The sequence below is a fragment of the Sorex fumeus genome, unplaced genomic scaffold, assembly GCF_029834395.1.
Source record: "Sorex fumeus unplaced genomic scaffold, SorFum_2.1 ptg000006l, whole genome shotgun sequence".
Taxonomy (NCBI): Eukaryota; Metazoa; Chordata; class Mammalia; order Eulipotyphla; family Soricidae; genus Sorex; species Sorex fumeus.
In genome coordinates this window covers 46166477-46186669 of record NW_026606063.1, presented here as the reverse complement: position 1 = coordinate 46186669, position 20193 = coordinate 46166477, and the positions used below count along the sequence as shown (strand labels likewise).

Sequence of the window (20193 nt, the reverse complement as noted above, 5' to 3'; positions counted from 1 at the left end):
TCTCCATTTACCAGTAGATAGAAACGAAAAAAGAAAAACCGAGGGACAATTTAAATGTCTGTCAGCAGGCTGGAAGATAGTACAGTGGGGAAGTCACTTGCTTTGCATGCACCCGACCGGAGTTTGATCCCTAGAACCACATATGGTCCCCTAAGCCCTATCAAGAGTGATTCCTGATCACCATTGGGTGTGATCTAAAAACCAGTAAAATAAAATAAATGTTCATCAACAGGGCAGTGATGCAAATCAAAACAAAAGGAAAACTATACACTAAGTTCTGAAAAGGGGCCATAGTGATGGATGGGCACTTGCCATGCATACAGCCAACCTAAATTTGATTCCTGGCATCCCATATGGTATCCCAAGGATAATTCCTTAGTGGAGGGCTAGAAGTAGCCCCTGAACATCACTGTGTGTACCCTCCTCCCAAATAAAAAGAAATTAAGTTCTGATGGCCATATTTAAAAAGAATGAGGTAAAGGTGGAAACAACCCAAATATCCATAACAAATGAGTGGATAAACAAAATGCAGCATGTAGAAAAGGATTCAGCCTTTAGAATGATATTCTGATATATACAGCAATGTGGATAAACCTCAGATATGCTCTCAGTGAAACAGGCAGACACTAGACAAAGATCCGTGACTGCATTTACAAGCAGCTTATAGAAATCCAAGGAGACAGAGGAGAGTGAAAATTAATGGGAACCTGGGGTGTCTGGAGCCAGAATTATTGCAGAATGAGTGCAAAGTTTCAGTATGTGATAATGGAAAGCACTGATGAATAGTGTTAATACTTATACACATTACAAATACTCAAAGTCACTCAACTTAAAAATGGTTGACATGGAGCCGAAGGTGGGGTTCAATTGGTATAAAGTATATGTCTTGCATAGTGAGACAGACTCAGTTTGATGCTCAGCACCACATGCCCCCTTTAGAATCTCCAGTTGTGGCCCTTGTGACTCCAAGCACAATCAGAAGTGACCCCTACAATTAAAATAAATGTTTTAGGGTCCAAAGCAATAGGACAGAAGGTAGGGTGCTTGCCTTGCATGAGGCTAACCCAGGTTTGATCCCCAGCATCTACTATAGTCCTCTGAGTCTGGCCAGAAAAAAATTCCTGAGTGCAGGGCCAGGAGTAAGCCCTGAGAATCTCCAGGTGTGCCCTCCCCCACCCCCCCCCCAAAAAAAAACACAAGAGAAAAATCCTTTAGTACTTAAGAAGGGAAGTTTATATTATGCATATTTCTCTAGAATTTTAAAAATTGATATTGATGGTTGTGTATTACTAAATAAATATTTCCAAGACATAATGCAACACTACACATAAATGTACAGATGTAAATGCCGACTAGGCATTCAAAATGGTAGGAGGTAGGATTTAAATCTGAAGAGGGATGTAGCTTGGAACTGATGCGTAACAAGGATTTCAGCCTCCTCTATGTTTCAGTCTTTGGAAAGGAGAGTTCATTCATGTTTTGCTATGGGATTTGAAACTTCTAAGATGACCCCTGAAAAGAAACGCAGCTACAGACCTGAGCTCTCTCCAGCAAGGGAAACAGTGCTTGGGGGACACTTTTTATACCCTTTGAAATTTGAACTACAAAACATCACTATATAAATAAAATGTGCAAATAAAGTCAATGGTTAGAGAAACATTCCCCAGTTTATACTAAATTCAAAGCAGCCAACTTGTTCTTTGTAGTTCCCGTAAATTATTCCTTCACTTCCTTCTTCCTGTCCTGCCCTTCACCCTTCCCCATGCCAGGGGTGCCCCAGACTGTCGTTGTTAATGCCCTTTTCCTGTGAAATCATGTTTTCCAGACCGCAAAGAACTTAATACCTCACCAGAGTCCCAGCTGTGGCTCAGTTCTGTATCACAGCAACTAAGAGTGGTAGTTGCCAGCCCTTTCCATTCCCGACTTCTCAGACTAGTCAGCGCAAAGTCAAAGGGAAAGATTTGTCAAAGTCAAAGTCAAAGTCAAAGGGATTCTGGTCCTGACTCAGTTCTCTGTGTGTCTATGCAGAGGTTCCTCTCACTCAGGTCACAGCCTGGAGAATGGGCATGAGAGACCCCCAGTTTTTTCCACAGGGCCACCCTGTGGAGCGGGGAAGAGAGGAAAGAGACTGCCTTGCTGACAGTCTTGTGCTCTGTCCTGGGAAGGGCCTCTTCTCTAAGTCTGACACCTTTCCTAATGAGCGCCCTGTGCTCACCACTAGGTACGTGCCAGTAGGCATCATGTTCCTGGTGGGAAGCAAGATCGTGGAGATGAAGGACATTGTGGTGCTGGTGACCAGCCTGGGGAAATACATCTTTGCGTCTATACTGGGCCATTTCATCCACGGGGGAGTTGTTCTGCCACTTATTTATTTTGTCTTCACACGAAAGAACCCATACAAGTTCCTCCTGGGCCTCCTGACACCATTTGCAACGGCATTTGCCACCTGCTCCAGGTGAGTGGTTTGGGGGTGCCTCTCACTGCTCTGGGTTCCCCTGATCTAGAACCAAGTGAGTCCAGTGGTAGATGCACAACCTCGCGCCTTGGCCCGTTTTATTTCCAATTCTAAGTCAGTCTCCTCTGATTTTATTTATTTTGGTCTTAGCAGCTTTTATGAAAGTAGATTTCTGGCATGGATTTCTGTTTCAACCCCTACTCTCTTGAGGTTCCCTCATTCCCTTCTTCATCTTGCTTTTTTTAGAGGCCACTCAGAGCTTTAGGCCACTCAGCCTCTAGGTTCCCATCCTCATTCATCAGATCTCTGAGTGGAAGAAGGTAGCTACTTGACTCAAAATGCCCGGCATGGGAGTTTCTAGAATGGCACCTGCCCAGTTTTCCCTGTGGAGGCAAGGATTGGTGCACGACTCTCTGGCTGTCCACAGCACTTATTATCTCGCTTGGCACAGGGGATGCACCTTGTCCTTGGAAATCCACCGTCACAAGCACGGTGGGCTTCCCAAATCTGCTCAGGAAACGCTTCTCAGAGCGTTGAAAGTAGCACGTTGTGTCGTTCACGCATTGCATTTCCATGTCTAATGCGTCCTTTTTTCCATTCCTCATGGCAGCTGACAGGGTAATGAGATTTAGGGGATGAGTTTTCATTTGGCCTGGTCAGGAGCCAGCCTGCCTCGCTAGAGCACTAACTCGCCTCTGGGAGCAGACTTGAACGGCAGCTTGTTCTTACAGCCCCTCGGCTCCCAGCTCCTCTTCCCAAAGACCCAGAGCCATTTCTGCTTCTGAGCCTTTCTGGGAAAAGAATACAAAACCAAACACCCTACTTTACCTTTCACTTTGGAGAGGGAAAAAAAAATGTCAAGAGAGGAAATGCATGGAGAGAGTAAATAATTCTTTGTTTTCTTAAGAATATTTTGCACCAAGAGGTAGTGTGTGGTTCTTTAGGAATTTGGAGCAGGTGGAAGCAGATAATTATCAAACAGGTAAACCGAAGGAGTCATATTTTGAATACTTTGGGAGCTGATAAAACTCCTCCGTGTTGTGGTGGAAACCTTGAGACAGTTCTGACTCCCCAACCCACCGCCCCCAGCAGCCTGGTGTTTTACAGGATGAGAGGCGGGTTCAGAGCTCTGCCAGTGCCCCGGTACTGTCCCCCAGTCCTGCTGAGTGACGGTAGCCCGGTGAGGGTGCACTGCGCTCAGCGCCCATTGCCTTTCCGCCTCCAGCTCAGCAACGCTTCCCTCTATGATGAAATGCATCGAAGAAAACAACGGCGTGGACAAGCGGATCGGCAGGTTCATCCTCCCCATCGGGGCCACCGTGAACATGGACGGGGCAGCCATCTTCCAGTGCGTGGCTGCCGTCTTCATTGCTCAGCTCAATAACGTGGAGCTGAACGCCGGCCAGATCTTCACCATCCTGTGAGTCCAGTCCCCTTCCCCTCACGTGCAGACCCAGTCAAACCTCGTGATGTCCTTTGCAGAACAGGTTCAAAACCAAATTTCCCCCACCTTGATCCGGGAAGAAAACAAAGGAAGATGGAGAAGGGATCTCCACCGCTCAGGGGCAGGCTTACCCTGCAGAATCTAGGGCTGTGTGGCCCTCAGTTTCTGAGCCAGGGTTGCCACGTTCTGCCTGTTTTGCTGCCCATGCCACACTGTGTGTGAATGGCTGACCAGGCTCTGCTGTCCCCTAGAGTGACTGCCACAGCATCCAGTGTTGGAGCGGCTGGCGTGCCAGCAGGAGGCGTCCTCACCATCGCCATTATCTTGGAGGCCATTGGGCTACCCACGCATGACCTCTCTCTGATCCTGGCTGTGGACTGGATTGTGTAAGTAGCAAGTCCTGTGAGTACGGAAAAGGTGTGTGTGTGTGTGTGTGTGTGTGTGTGTGTGTGTGTAGGGGAGGGTCAGAAAGAAAGTGAAGTGGTATCTGAGCTCGATTCTCAGTTAGCCCTGGGGCACCCCTGCCTCCTGAGAGTGTGTCTGCCCCCACCCACCACTGCATGGGTAAGACAAGATTGAGAACAAAGAAAATGTTCAAAGACCCACAAGAAGGGAATCAAAGACCCGTAAGTGGGGGCTGGGAGGACAGTGCTTAGGGTTCGTGCCTCGCATATGCCCCACCTGAATTCAGTTCTCACATGGTCTTCCTGAGGCCCCCCGCCACACACACACACACACACACACACACACACACACACACACATACACACACACACACAGAGCGCGCATGCGCGTGCAGAGGTAGCCTGGGTATCCCTAACATCACATTTTCAGGCCCCCACATTGAGTTGTCAGCCTGCCTAGCTAAGGAAGACTCATCAGTGGGCCCCTCGGCCTCCTACATGCTCTTGAGGGTGCACCTCCCCTCAAAACAAAGAGCCATAAATGGCACAAATGACCATAAAATGTTGTTACCAAGAACCTGCATATAGCATCCAAGGATGTGGGGTCCAGACCCCAGCATCCATGAATATTGTTACTGCAGGAGAGTCCTTGGGCATTGGAGTAGTGTGCAGAGCCCTCAGGAATGACTGTTCTTGCCCTGAAAGCAGAGGGTAGGGTGCCTGTCTTACATACTTCTGCACCACTTATGGCTCCCTGAGCCCCACCAGAACCAGGAGTAAACTCTGAGCACCTCAGAGTGTGACCCAGATTTCCTTTCTTTCTTTTTTATTAAAAAAAAAAAGCGTCCAAGGAGTGATTTCTGTGAGGGGAGAGAAAGTGAAACCCCTAGCGGTTCGGGCCCACCGTCTTCCAGAGGCCAATGGACAGCTAGGTAGGGACCTGCAGAGACGAGACACATGGGGCCTCATGGGATGGGGATGGAGCCGGCCCTTTCCTCCCCCACCCCAACAAGACCCCAGTGACCGTCTATGAATGGGCTCTCTGGCTACTCAACACGCTGCTTAAGCCATGATCCCAGAGACTCAGAAACAAATCTCGGAACACACACACACACACACACACACACACACACACACACACATTCTCTCTCTCTCTCTCTCTCTCTCTCTCTCTCTCTCTCTCTCTCTCTCTCTCTCTCTCTCTCTCTTCTTCCTCCAAGCCTGTGCCACCCCTCAACTCACTAAGTACAGTGGCAGCCCTGGAGCCCAGGCACCTGGTATGTGTCGTGGCTTTCCAGTCCGCTTGCTGTGTGACACGAGCTACCCTGTGCTTTTGCTCTGCTGTCTGTCAAATAGGAGCGCAGGGCCCTGCCGGAGATTAGGTCAGTTCCCACTGGTAAGGTGCTCGGAGCACAGGCCTGGAGGAAGAGGCCTTTGGGCAGCGGTGGGAGCTGAGCCAGGCCTGGCCACCATGCCAAGCCTAGGGGTGATTTCCGTGAGGGGAGAGAAAATGAAACCTAGGTTCTCTGGCCTTTTTCTTCCCAAGCCAGGAAATGCAGCACAGACCCTTACAGCTTAGCGGGTCCCTGGTAAGGGAGATGATGTCAGGACAGAGTTGGAACCCCCCCCCCCGCCCCCCCCCCCCGTGTTCTTTGCTCATCTAGCGTCACCCCTGCAGGGATATGGCAAGTATGGAGAGGGTGCTTGGCTGGCACGCGGAAAACAGGGTCCAGGGCAGAGGCCTGGAGTCACGCCCTCCCCCACCCCACACCCCAAGGCCACCCCCAGTCTCTGAGCCCTCAGCTCTCACCCTGTCCGATGGCAGTGTTTCCCACCAGCTCAGGGAGAGCCACGTTTGGGGGCTGTTCCCGGAGAGAAAGAGCCGCCATTGGCCAGCAGCCACAGGCTTGATATTCAGCAGACGCCAAGTTCTCACGAGAAAAAGAAGGGGAACTGCCACAGGCCGTGAGGTCGAGTGGAAAGGAAGCTGTTCAGACCTCCCGTGGCCTTTTCCTCAGAGGCCATAGGCCAGTGTTTGCAGGCACCAGAGAGACGGCCTGGGCTTAGTTACTGCTGCCTCGTTCAGTGCTGGGAGCTGGGGTGATGCTATTTTTTTCCCTCATATTAAATATGAAGACACCATGATTTACAGAGTTGTCTGTAGTTGTATTTCAATACACAGTGTCCAGACACCAATCCCACCACCAGTGTGCCCAGGTCCCCTCTTACCCCAGTCAGACTTCTTGGTCAGCACATTTTTTTTCTTTCTTTTTTTAAAATTTTTTTTATTTTAATGAATCATTATGAGATACATTTACAGACTTACAGATTTTCATGATTGTGTTTCAGTCAAACAATGTTCAAGTACCCATCCCTCCACCAGTGCCCATTCCCCACCCCCAATGTTCCCAGTATCCCTCCCCACACCCTCACCCCTTCCCACCTCCTGCCTCTGTGGCAGGCACAATCCCTCTTACTCTCTCTGTCCTTTCGGGTCTTACGGTTTGCAGTACAGGTAACAAGTAGCCATCATGTTTGTTCCAGTCTACTTTAAACGTGCATCTACTATCCTGAGCGATTCCTCCAACCATCATTTATTTAGTGCTCCTCTCTTCATCCCAGTACCTGGTCAGCACATTTTCAAGTTTGATTATTGCAGTTTGGGTCTTCTGATTGCAGTACTGTTGGATCTTTTCCCACAGGAAGGCACATTCTTCCAGGAAAGTGAAAAAGATGCCAAGAAAATTGTGTGTGCATGTGTGTGTGTGTGTGTGTGTGTGTGTGTGTGTGTGTGTGTGTCTGTTTGGGGCGAGAGGGAGGTCGCTTCCCTGAGAACTCCAAATCCCAGGCCTCATGCAGCCTTTCTGTGCCTCCAGGGACCGCACCACGACTGTGGTGAATGTGGAGGGGGACGCCCTGGGCGCAGGCATCCTTCACCACCTGAACCAGAAGGCAATGAGCAAAGGGGAGCAGGAGCTGACCGAGGTCAAGGTAGAAGAGGCCGTCCCTAACAGCAAGTCAGAGGAGGAGACATCCCCCCTGGTGACACACGGCCCTGGGGCCCGTGGCCCCGCTGTGGAATCCAAGGAGTCGGTTCTGTGATGTGGTAGGCCTGACAGTGGGGGAGGCCTGGCCTGTGAGTCCAGCCAGACCCTGGAAATTGCCTCCCACTGACCTCCAGCTCCCCCAGCCTCACTTTGGCCCAGTCACTGCTTCGAGGATGACCTCCCGGGCCTTCCCAGTGGGAACTGGTCACCAAGAGCCAGGACACTCACCCTGACACCGGGCCGTGTCCCAGGGCGCTGTGTGGGCACCCTCCAGCTGCCCCGCCTGGAGAGAGAGCAACTCCTGGGGACCAGGTGGTTAAAGCTTGGAAAAATGCAGCTGGATTCTTCATTGTGGCCGGGCAGCTTCGCTTTTGGGTGCTTTCTGGGCAAGCCCCAAGGTGGGGGGTTGGTGGCAGTTTCCTGTCACACCGCCTGGTAAGCTTGCATCACTGGGAACCATCCCCCACCCCACCCCCCACCCCCGATCTTTCTTTCACCTTGGCTGAATGTCGATGAACTGAGGAGCTTAGACTTGATGCTCCAATTCACTGTGGCTGCCTGTGGTTCCTTGGCGTGGATATGCGGCACATGGTCAATTTTGAAGGAACCATCCCCCCCGCCCCGCCCCCCTGAAGCCGGGAGCATTGCTGGAGCCTGTGGTCAGTGGCATTCAGAAAACTACGGGAATTCTGAGGTCAAAAAGGAGGAGGGGGGGGGAGGGGGAGCAGGGGGAGCACCCTCTCTGGACAGGACAGTTGTTCTCACTCTCAACCCTGCCCCAGGGCTGCTTTCTCCCCTGCACTCTGACCTGGCAATCGGCCAGCAAAGGGCCTCCTCCTTCAAGGAGGGGTGACATGGCACCCCGTTCAGGACCCTTTGGTGGCTGATCCATCTATATAATTCAGCCACAATATGGCAGGAAACTAACCAAGCACACCCCACTCACCCACCCCTGCTAAAGAGCCCCCAGATCTAGCTGTAGTCAAGCTCCATGACGAGGTGTTCCCTTTCGCTGTTTACTCAAAATTGAGAAAATCTGCCAAAGTCTGCATTGCCCCAGACCCCTGCAGGCGCAGGTTGAAATCAAGGTGGTAGCAGAGGTGGTGTGTTTGGTTGGGGTGGGGGGAGGGTCACCCCAGGCCCCAGGGATGCCCCCAAATGCACTTACCTGCTCTTTCACAGGGGCCATTGGCGTCTATCCATATCCGTGGGGTGACCTGCAGCCAATCCCTGACCCTTCTGTACCGTGTTTATGAAATGGGGCAGGTGTCACCTTCCTCTTAGCTACCTCAGAGGGATTGGGTAAGGTGAACAGAGGGGATCCCCGGAAGCACCCATTTCACTTCTCGGAGAGCCAGTGCAAACATCCCCCCAGCAATTCTTTTCTTATTTTTTACCGAAGTGAGGCCTTTTCCCCGTGTCCTCAGCACAGGGCTCGGTACCCCGCGCACATGCTCGTGCCCATGTTCCTCTGTGTCCTTGGATCAGCGACAGCCTCTTCCCACGGGCCCTCGGGTCTGGGTGCATTTCCTGCCCCTCATTTCTCCATATCCCATGGTTCTGAGACAGCTTCTGCCCCCTGTAGGCCAGTCCAGACCCCCAGCTCTCAGCCTCGCATCTCCCCTTGTTCCCTGTCGCAACAGCCTTGTTCTTCTCACTTGGCCCTGCAGGACAGATGGTGAAGCTTCATCTGTCTGAGGGCAGAACAGGAACCTGCGTGGGTCTGGGACTAAAGGTGGGAAGCACCCAGGGCACCCTAAGCTGAGCAGAAAGGTCCAGAAGCCTCAGCCCCAGAGCTGGAGCCTGATGCTGACACCCAGCTACTCGCGCAGGGGAAATAATCCTTTGTCAGTCTCTGCCAGGCTTCCGTGCAGCTCTCCTCCCTGCTCCTCCTGTCCCTGTGGCTGTGCCTGTCCACATACACACCGAGTTTCTGTGTGTACACACTTACCGATAACGGTTTCAGCTCCAGTGCAAGCAAGTTGGAGTTTGGATGCAGGTGACCAAATTGCCAAGTGGTGTGGTTTTATCGAGAGGGTAACTTTCCCATGGGATGGGGTGGGGTGGGGGAGTTCAGGGGTGTATGTACCTAGAAGTGATGCTTCCAGACACCCCACCCACAGCCTGTGATGCTCAACCCCTTCCCCTGAGAGGCAAACAAAGGAGGGAGAAGGTGGCCAGCTCCCCCTGCTTTTCATCCCATCCCATCCCATGAGAGGGATGTGACCGGCACAGGCGGGTCTGAAGATGTGTCTCCCGGTACCCTCTGCTAACGTGCTATTGTAAATACTGCTCGTCTCTTCTTGTTTTGTACTTGTGACACTTGCCTTAAAACATAGCATTTCTCACAAATGAATACAGTGTTTCTACCAGCACCTGGCTGTGCCTTTGTTCCTTTCTTGGGTTTTGAAGCGCCTTGACAGATGGAATTTTGGCTGGATCTGGGGATAACTTTTGCAGGAGACCAGATTGTTTCTTGCTGCAGGCAATGGGATCACCCCAGGGGCTGCCCCAGCACGTATGTATCTGCCTCTGGCTCTTGCAAAATGTGAGCCTTTTGGCCACTATTCTCTCACAAATGTGAAGTCTTGTTAGTACAGTGAGGTCTTCAGCCCCCACCTGAGCATCTGCAGAAAACAGGAGTCCAGCTGGAAGCATGCATGCGGAGGGTGTGGAGTTACTGAGATAGCAGCCTTGTGGGGCCCCGGCCTGCTAGGGCTCGACCATCCTTAGCGCTGCCACACCCAGCCCTTTTCCATAATCTTCATTTCAAATGATACCACATTCCAGCCCAATTGGGGAATCTACAAGTTTCTTATTATAGGATTACCCTGCAAGCTCACACTGGAAGCCTTCCTCTCCCGACCTCGGAGGCCTTTGAAGAAACTCTGACCTGGGTATTTCCTTCTCATCAAATCATTCGAAAACCGGTTTTCGTTTCTGGGCAAAGTCCAAGGGGAAAAGGAGAGAGTTTGCACAGAATGAAGGGCCTGATGGGACCTGTCACAATCGGCAACTTGGATTCTCACCCTGGAGCGTAGCTGACTTGTTTCTCTCTCCTGGAGAGCGTTTGGAGGTTGGGATTAATACCCAGTGGTTCAGCTTCTCACGGTAGCCAAAGCAAAAGAAGTGGGACTGGAGACCACCTACTCCAGGAAACAAAGAGCAGATCTGTTGGGTCACCCGAATCTCCTGGGAGACATTTCCGATCCCTCTGTGATCTTGTTGCTGTGTGTGCAAGGGGACGTTGTGGAGCAGGAGAAGGCAGCTGTGCACATCGCCACCTCGCTCCTGCATGGGTCACCGCAAAGCAGTCAATGGGTGAGTCCCCGGGTCTGGCAAAGCCTGCCTGGGCACCCCATCCCTGCCTAGGTCGGCCACCAGACCAGAACCCTCTTGCATTCACAGCATGGAAGTTAGCCCTGGGGCTGGAAAGACCGTACAGCAGTTACCTTGCATGTGGCCAACCCGGGTTCAATCCGCAGCAACTCCAGGAGTGATCCCTAAAGTCAAGAGTAAGATCTTAGTGTCAGTGGGTATAGCCCTAAAACCAGGGGGAAAAAAGGTCTCCACCCCAATTTTTAGGGTTCCCTGTACTACAATTGTGGGGATAATAGGCTCTTCTCTGAAAGAGTTGTCAGTTTCCAATCTCCACCCAAATTCTAGGTTCTTTGTCTATCTTGCAGAAAGGAATTGTAGGAAAAGAGGAAGTCTAGCAATACGATTTTGCTGAGGGAAAAATGCGAGAGGAAGAGAGTCCTGTAAAGGAAAATTAGACTGCCAGAGCAGGGGCACGTGGGTGACTCCTGCATGGAAGCTGATTCCGTAGGGCCCTTTCCCCAGCTGCCTTCACTTGGGCTCTTGGGTGCTTGGCTCTTTCAAGGGGGCCAGAGCGATAGCCCAGGGGTTAAGCGTGTGCCTCACGTGAACCTGACAGTCTTTAGTCCCTCACGTCCCCCAAGCATGGCAGGTGCAGCCCTGAGCCCCACCCTGGCACACCAGGGGGGCCTGAGTAATCCCCAGCACTGCAGAGCCCAAGAAACATGGCAGCATCAGCTCAAGCCTACAGCCTCTGGCTGGGCGGGCAGAGAGCCACAGGGAGGGAGGGGTGGTGGCTCAGAGCACCTGCCTTGCAGCCTGGCAAGTGTATGATCATGAGTCAAATCCCCAGGATCAGATATGGACCAAGCACAATCCTGGCTCCACAAAAGAGAAGAGAAAATGAGTCCCTGCTAGGGAAGAGCTTGAGCCGTGGTGGCCTGCTGTTGGTTCAGTCTTGGCAGGGCCTTTGTTTCTGCCTCTGTGTTGACGCTGAGAGGGTCTAGCCTTTGGGTCTGAACTTGCCCTCTTCAGTCCCAAGCCTTGGGCTACTGGCAGAATAGCTCCTTTCCAGATTCTTTCAAGTATCCCCAATATTTCTTGATTTTACAGCTTCCTTCGGTTCATTGCTTAGGGGCTCCTTAGCTGTCTCTTTCGCTCGAGAACTTCGGGAGCCTGGCATGGGAAGTTGCACAGGCAGAGGCAGTGAGAGGCTCTGCCAGCCTTCATTCCTTTTGTGCTGACCCAGGTGGCCAACACATGCTTGACCATTCCCTTATGAGAGAGGATATTCTCGCTCAACCCATGGACACCACAGCTAACGCTAGCCACCACTTATTCAAAAGGACAAGACACCAGTTTATAGGATAGAGTATTAAACAGGCTCTATGTTCACATGTGCATGCAATCTTTCACGTGCTCCTCCCCTCCAGGTTTGGGGACAGCCACATGTACTACACACACTCACACATACATACCCGCCATACACACACTCACACCCCGCCATCCACTACCCCCACATATACCAGAAACACACTTCATACATACAAACACCACATACCTCACACATAAATACCATGTTCACACTTACATACTATCTACACACTACCCACACACATACACTCAGCACATACACCACATATGCCACACAAGCACACAACCACACACATCCATACACTGCTCACTCATACACCAGAAACACACACCATACCTCACACATACTGCGCACACACACTGCCTTCACACACACAAGACACACTCACATACCATCTACACATAATCCACACAATTACTCAGCACATACACGCACCACATATGCCATACAACATCACACAGACACATACGTTCCTATGCTGCTCACTCATAGATCACAAACACATCCTCAACATGCACCACACAGGTACACACTCTGCCGTTAAGTCCATCCCAGTAGACCAGTAGTGCTTTTTCCTGAGAATCTTTCCTGCTCACTGCAGCAGAGCATCAAGATGCCCATTCTGGGCAGGGCTCACCTTGGGCAGACAGGGGAGAGGGCTGGGGCAGGGTTTTTTCCTCTGTTATTGAAGAACATTAATGAGAGCCTCGATCTTGCCTCTTTTCCCAGATTGCTTAAATACTTCGCTGTCTTTTTTTTTATAGTCAACTTTTTATTTTATTGTTTTAATTAAATTTCATTTTATTTTATTGTGTCAGGGACTGAGCTCAGGGCCTCCTATAAGTGAAGCGTGTGTTTCCCCCATATCCCCAACCTTCAAAGCTACCTGTCTTCTTTTTTTTAATTTTTATTAGTGAAACACCATGAAGTACAGTTGTAGACTTACAAATTTTTGTGCTTGGGTTTCAGTTATACAGTGATTGAATACCCATCCCTCCACCAGTGCCCATTCTCCACCACCGATCCCAGTATCCCTCCCACCCCCTATTCCTCCATCCCACCCTGCCTCTGTGGCAGGGCATTCCCTTTTGTTCTCTCTCTCCTTTGGGGTGCTGTAGTTTGCAAAAGAGGCATTGAGTGTCAATCATGTTCGGTCCACAGTCCACTCTCAGCACATATCTCTCATCCTGGGAGGATCCTCCCAATACCCTTTATTTGGTACTCCCTTCTCTATCTGAACTGCCTTTTCCCCTAGCGTGTGTGGCTGGCTTCCAAGCCATAGAGTGAACCTCCTGGTACTTATCTCAGCTATTCTTGGGTGTTAGTCTTCTATTTTGTTACTTTATGTTCCCCAGATGAATGCAATTTTTCTATGTCTGTCCTTGTCTTTCTGACTCATTTCACTTAGCATGATACTTTCCACATGGTACCACTTGTATATAAATTTCATGACTTCCTCTTTTCTAACAGCTACATAGCACTCCATTGTGTAATTTCCAAGTGTTTGACTTGGTTCTCCGTGTCTGTGTGTGATTCACTTCTTATTCTCAGTGCATCGTGGTCTGAAAAGATTGTTGATACTATTTCTATCTTCCTGACTGTTCCTGACTGTTTTTTTTTTTTAATGAAAAAAGTTTGCCAAGTCCTGCTCTAAAGAAACTCTTCCCAGCCACGCCCATCCTTGACTGCCATATGTGTGGTGATTAGAGGCTGAGATTTTTAGCAGTAGGCATTCAGTTAAGGGAATATCAGATGGTCCCCAGAGTTCCCTGCAAGCTGGTAGTGGTACCCTATGAACTCCCAGCACATCACAGGGGAGAGAGATGTGCCTCTGGCCACAAACTCTGATTGTTCCAAAAGCTGAGAGCCGATGTGGTTACTGGTCTCAGTCCACAGGCATCTGTGGAGAAAGGAGAGCAAATCAATTCATAAGGATAAAGAGGGAGTGAAAAGACCTAACCTACCTTGAGGCTCCTTGGCATTGACTAGATTTTTAAAATGCCCACACTGACCTGTGCTAAAGTCAGTGTTCTCCCTTGCACATGTATCTTGCTCACGTGTTTCTATGTCTCTGCTTACTTATTTCCACTCTGGAGAAGCCTGTGTTCTCTCTCCAACATTGATTTTTCACTTTCTCTCCCTTCACATCTTTCTAATTAAATTTTGATAAAACCTGTATTGCTTCACACATTTTTAAAAAACTAATAAAAATTTTTAAAAATAAAATAAAATTGTAGTTACCTTCAAAGATACTGCTTCAGTTGGTTCCTAGGGTAGAGATCTTTTTTTCTGGCAAGGTCCGTTTGGATATCTATAGCATCATTCACAGGCCATATAGTTACAGGAAGGTTGGCCATAGGCAGCCAATGAGAAGCCAACTTATCTGTCCTGCCCTATTACTGGGCCTGATTTATCATTTCTTGGGCCTTACATGGCCCACAGGTAAGACATGCCCCACCCCTGGTTAGGTTTAGGCCTGGGTATTTACACTTTATTTCTTAATATATTTATTATTTAATATATTCCCTCCTCTTATGTAATTTTTCTTTTTAATACCGACCCTGGGTTAGTATAATCTCATGATTTAGAAGAAGCATGTTGTCCTCAAAAATAAGTTTTACTCCAATAAAAAATGGATCTTTTCAAAAATAAGGCATGGCCCAGGCCCCTTCCCCAAACAAACAAACCCAAAGGAATAGGTTGTAAGTGCTTCCAGGCTGGTGAGCAATTGGGGACTCCGGGAGAGCAAAGAGCAGGGATGTTCCACACCTTGTCCCCTTTCTCTCTGCCTACTCCACCCAACTGTTCCTGAAATACAGTCCCTGTTAACAAACCAATCATCTAGTAAGTAAAGGGATCTCTGACTCCTATGAGCCTCTCAAACAAATTAATTGAATGCAAGGATGATGACCGGTTGGTCGATGCTTGGTCAGAAGGTCAGGTATCCACCCAGGGTTGTGGTTGGCACCTGAAACAGAGCAGTCTCATGGGACTGAGCCCTTCACCTGTGCCATCTCCAGGGTCACAATTATGGATGCCCAGTTGGTAATCAGAGAACTGGTTGGTGATTGGGAAAAGGGGGCAAGAACCCCCCTCCCCCCACACACACATACACTGGAACTTGGCATTAGCTGCTTTGTTAGCACAAGTGCTTTTCAGTCCCTGTCTAATTAGTGCTGCTCTTAGGAAGCAACTGGAGGTGACTTTCAGACCCTTCTATGTCCAGCAGCCTGCCTTTTCCTGCAGTGAAGCAGCTGTTCTCAGTATTCTCTGCAGAGCTGGTGGTGCTGATCACAGGAGGGATTACAGAACTGAACGGCGGAGGAACATCACTTTATTATTATGTTTTCTACAACACTCATTAGCTGCCACTGAAGTGTCCGAGCCTCCTGCTGACGGTGCTCATGGCAGGACCTGCTGCGTGCCTGGTTCAATGAGCACGCTTTGGTGTTTGTGTTTTGAGCTGGCAAGTCAGTGGTATGGACATCCCCTCCTGGCCTGATGCATTCCCATGGAAGTGCTGTCACTGCACATGTGGAGGACAGGGCTGGAGGGGCCACAGAAGCCCCAGAGCACATGGGAAGAGCAGGTAGAGACTCTAAGGAGGAACTGGAATTGTTCTTTCAGAGGACTTGAAGAGAATAAGGTCAACACCACACACTGCCTCAGCCCCGACTGATGAGCCTTGATTTGGCCAGAGCTGTAGATGACAGGATTCATTCTAGTAGGGAAGGGATTGATGATAGACAAGAACTTTTTCATCTGCAGTCACAAGAAGGATCTCTATAGGGAAAGAACATGGGGAAGAGGGTGATGCAAACCCTCAAGTCAGATAACAACAGCATGCCTGCCTGGACTGGGTCCCAGGAGCACAATCCAACATAGTTTAGGGTAGGCTTTGCAGGGGTGAATAAACTTTAAGTCCTTCTCTTTAAGCTTTGGGGTGGGTCATCTTGTCTAATATTGATTTGGACAAATGGATGGACATGGAGAAAGTATCATGCTGAGTGAAATGAATCAGAGGGAGAGGGATAGACATAAAATGATTGCACTCATCGGTGGGATATATAAAAAAATACATAGTAGGAGACTAATACCCAAGGTTAGTAGAAACAAGAGTTGGAGGACTGGTCTTACCACACATTGTCGGTTGGAGTGGATGAAAGTGCAGTTAGGATAGAGAAGTGACCCCTCTGACACGATATGATAATGATAGTTGGAAATTACCACTCTGGACAGGAACTAAGTGCTGAAAGTAGGTAAAGCGATATACATGATATTGCAGTATATGTAGAGCAAACCATAATCCCATAAGGAAAGAGAGAGAGAGAGAGAGGTGCCTGCCATAAAGGCAGGCTGCAAGAGAGGGCTGGAGGGAGGTAGAATTGCAGGGCAGTTCCTAATTCTCAAGGACAAGATCAACTGGTGCTGTGGGGGATGCCTCTTCCTGGGTTGCTGGGAACCCAGGGGTGGAAGCTCCTCCTTGCACTCCTGCAGCCTCACCCTCTCGCATATATTGCTCTTCCTTCATTCCTCACTCTCACCCCCTGGCATCCCTGAGAGGCACAAAGGTGCTCTCCTTGGCAGAGCTTTAAGGATGCCTGGAAGGTGGTTTTCATCTTTCAGCCATTGAGGCCCAGGCCGGTATAACTGGGGGGTTGGAGAACCTTGGTGGCCGCTGTGCAGAGTCTCCCACAGCCCTCATTTCCAGAACACACACCCCTGGACTCCCAGAGGGTGCTCTGTGACCAGCGGGGACTTTCCCCAGTGCATGGATGAGTGCTCCAGACCCTCCCTGGCTTCCGCCTAGCAGGGCCTGACTGTGTATCCTCGTCTTTGTCCAGGTATCTGTGTTTTATTCTGCGACCTTTTCTCAGGTGGATAGAAAATAGGAATGAAAGTTATGAGACTAGTGACAAGACATGCAGCTTTCATTCATTTAATAAGACAGAGCAAAGTGAATGCTGACTGCAGTGCCTAAAGCCATCAAGACTGAGTGTTGGGTAGGAAGGTCAAAGGCTGGAAGCCACACGGAAAACACGTGCACACATACACTGCCAAATCCACATTATTGAAGCACCACTAGGAGACTTCATAATTGGCTTCATCCTCTTGCCTACTTTCCTGGAGCTAGGAAATACTCCTTATACTATGGAAGGTAAAAGTAAAGTAAAGTAAAGGCCCTCCCGTTGATCATCGATTTGCTCGAGCGGGCCCAGTAACGTCTCCATTGGAGACTTTGTTGTTACTGTGTCTGGCATATCGAATATGCCAGACACTATGGAAGGTGGTTTACAATATTTTGCATGTTCTCCCTTGAATACATTTTGCATCCCCCGTAAGTATAGAAAGTCAGTTTTTGCTCTATAAGGAAGCAAAGAACAGGTATGCAGGGGTAAAGAGACGTCATGGGGTCCACTTGTGCAGCCCCTACCCCTGCCTTCCAATCCCTCATCACTGCCCTCCACTCACCACCAGGCCAAGCCAGTACCTTCTAAGTACTACTGCAGTGCCATCAGTCTCCCTCAGAGGCTGGGAGTAAAGAGAGGACACTGGAGGGCACAGAGCAGAAGAAAAGACCTTCTTCTTGGCAGGAAGGGGCCCTGAGGGGAGCGAAGGGAGCGAGTATGGAAAGCCCTACACAGCATAAACGGCAGGGGTGGGGGGTTTGGGGGGCGGCGGCAGAGAACTAAAGTAGGGACCAACCATAAGAATGAGGGCAGAGCAGGCTCAGGAAGGAAACAAGGTTGGAAGCAGGTCAGGGTCAGAAAAAAAAGATGAGAAACGCTGACTTGGGTGATTATGCCAGGTACAGTCTGAAACCATGGGTTAGACCTGTGGGAGAAAAGATGTTCCCTGGGCTAGCATAACAGCTTGTAGTAGTCACAATTTTTGTAGAGTTCATCATTCCCCAACAATTACCAAAAGGGTCTCTATGGCTGAGATGGAGAGTGGAGGAGGAGGTGAGCTAGGCTGCGCAGGTCAAGGTGAGGACTGGTGAGAAACAGGGCGGGCATCAGGCATGAGACTGACTAAAGTCACTTTCGTTTGTGACTCGAGGACAGACAGAGTGGGAGGAGGGGGCGCAGGAAGAAGCTGGAAGAAGCTCAGAAGAGAGTGGTGGGTACTGAGGTCACAATATTGGGTCATGGGAAAGCTGGATCCTGGATAGATTTTTGAAAGGGAATAATGAATAATGGGTGGACTGGATGCCAGATGAGACCAAGAGGACCCTAGACAACTGGTGGAGCCATACCATATTCGGTAAGAAGCAATTAAATGCCACTAAAGATACACTTAGACTTACAGCAGGCTTGAATAGCATTGTTTTATTCTGCATGGTGGCAGAACAGTGTTCGTGGGAAAGAGTTTATTCTGGGCCAGGGCTACACTCTATGTAGCATGTGCACGTGCTCCCTTGTCTGTGTGAATTATTTTGGGCACTCTGGCTTCCTGCCACATTCCAAAGTGTGCCTGTTAGGTCAAGGTCATGCCTCCCTTGTCACAATACAACAGAGTGGCCTCCTGTCCAGGCTGGTTCCTACCTCATGCACAGAGTGGCTAGGATCAGCCTCTGGACATCTGGATTCTAAACTGGAATAAGTGGGCTGGAAAATAAGTGAATACAGTGATATTTTAACATTGAAAGCACTGCACTGCACTGTCCTCCTGTTGTTCATCGGTTTGCTCGAGCGGGCCCAGTAACGTCTCCATCATGAGACTTGTTACTGTGTTTGGCATATTGAATACATCACGGGTAGCTTGCCAGGCTTTGCTGTGTGGGCGAGATACTCTCAGTAGCTTGCTGGGCTCTCTGAGAGGGGCGGAGGAATCAAACCTGGCTCAGCCGGGCCAGCTGCGTGCAAGGCAAACACCCTACCACTCTGCTATCCTCCAGCCCATTTTAACACTAGAAATATTAAGGTCTTTATTTAGAAATATGATAATGTTTTTGTGACTTGAAATATGCCACTAGACCTTACTTTACATGTTCATGAAGATAAAATTCTGAGTTTTCAAGAATCCATCCATGATGTAAACTGAGGTCTTACTGTAGTTCATAAATGCTTTAGCAGGAAAAAAAAACAGCTAAGATTATGAATACTGAGGATAAAGATTCCTTCCACAAAACCCACCTGATTCTTGGTTACAAAAATATTTCATCTTCTTTTATAAAAATTTCAACAAATAGTCTGGATTTTTATGTACAGTCATACTTTCTCACACTGGTATTCTACAATGAAGGTAGGGGTTGTACTTTAGCTAATCAAGGGTTATTCTTCACATTAGAATTAAAGTAGAGCCCCTTTATCAATTTGCTACTATTGTTCATCCTGCAGTACAAATTAGCAGCAATTATGCATGGCGGCAAACATACATTTTCATTTCCAATAGAATCATACTTTCCGCTTAACAACAGCCAGGCTCCTGGCAACCCTAACCACCTGGAATTCCAACTCTTTCCCAAACTACACTCCTCCACTTAAGTGATATGTCTAAAATTAAAGTTAATGATGCTTTCTTAATTTCCTCAGGCAAGCCTCCATTCTTCCTAGCTTAATCTAATTTAGCAAGTGGTTATTGAGTGCCTGATGGGGCCTTCTGCTGGGCTAAGATGAAGAGGAGAGTGGAAGGAATAGCAGAGATCTCATTATACTGGGAAGGAGCCACTGGCTGCAGCAAGCTGGGAGCTAACAGGAAGAGCACACAGAGAAAAAGAGAGTCTCAGCTTTTGAATTAGCACAATCACACCAGATCATTAAGTAGCCATGTAGGCTAGGACCAGCACCGTGCCTGAGGGTTCCCAACATAACTGGCATAAAAATTAAAAAATAGTAACAACGTGTTGGTGATTCAATAATATGAATGATGAAAAGAAAGAAAAATATAAGACACTTATAAGTAAAGCTTGATCAAAATAATTAGCATTAACACGAAGGGGTTATTTAGATATCTGATTGATTAAATCTGGATAATTTCAAATCTATGAGAACTAATGGGATATTATTACAAATGTGTCTGAAAATTCTGGAAAGGAGGAATTCGAAAATTGAATGTTGACTAGCCCATTGAACTATGACTGTGGGTCTTTTCAGGGGAGAAAGTGCAGAAGAACAATGTTACCTTTTTATTATTGCTATCTCGAGGTT

General features: G+C 48.9%; 1 protein-coding gene across 1 annotated transcript in view; it reads left to right on the top strand.

The window, feature by feature from the left end:
* SLC1A4 (solute carrier family 1 member 4) overlaps nucleotides 1-8023 on the top strand; it is a 28066-nt gene extending 20043 nt beyond the window's left edge. Inside the window, exons 5-8 of the mRNA XM_056123328.1 lie at nucleotides 2222-2455; nucleotides 3681-3875; nucleotides 4151-4285; nucleotides 7180-8023. Of these exons, the coding sequence (XP_055979303.1) occupies nucleotides 2222-2455; nucleotides 3681-3875; nucleotides 4151-4285; nucleotides 7180-7405 (790 nt within the window). The 3' untranslated portion in view covers nucleotides 7406-8023. The remainder of the gene's footprint in view (nucleotides 1-2221; nucleotides 2456-3680; nucleotides 3876-4150; nucleotides 4286-7179) is intronic.
* Nucleotides 8024-20193: the final 12170 nt, after the last annotated feature.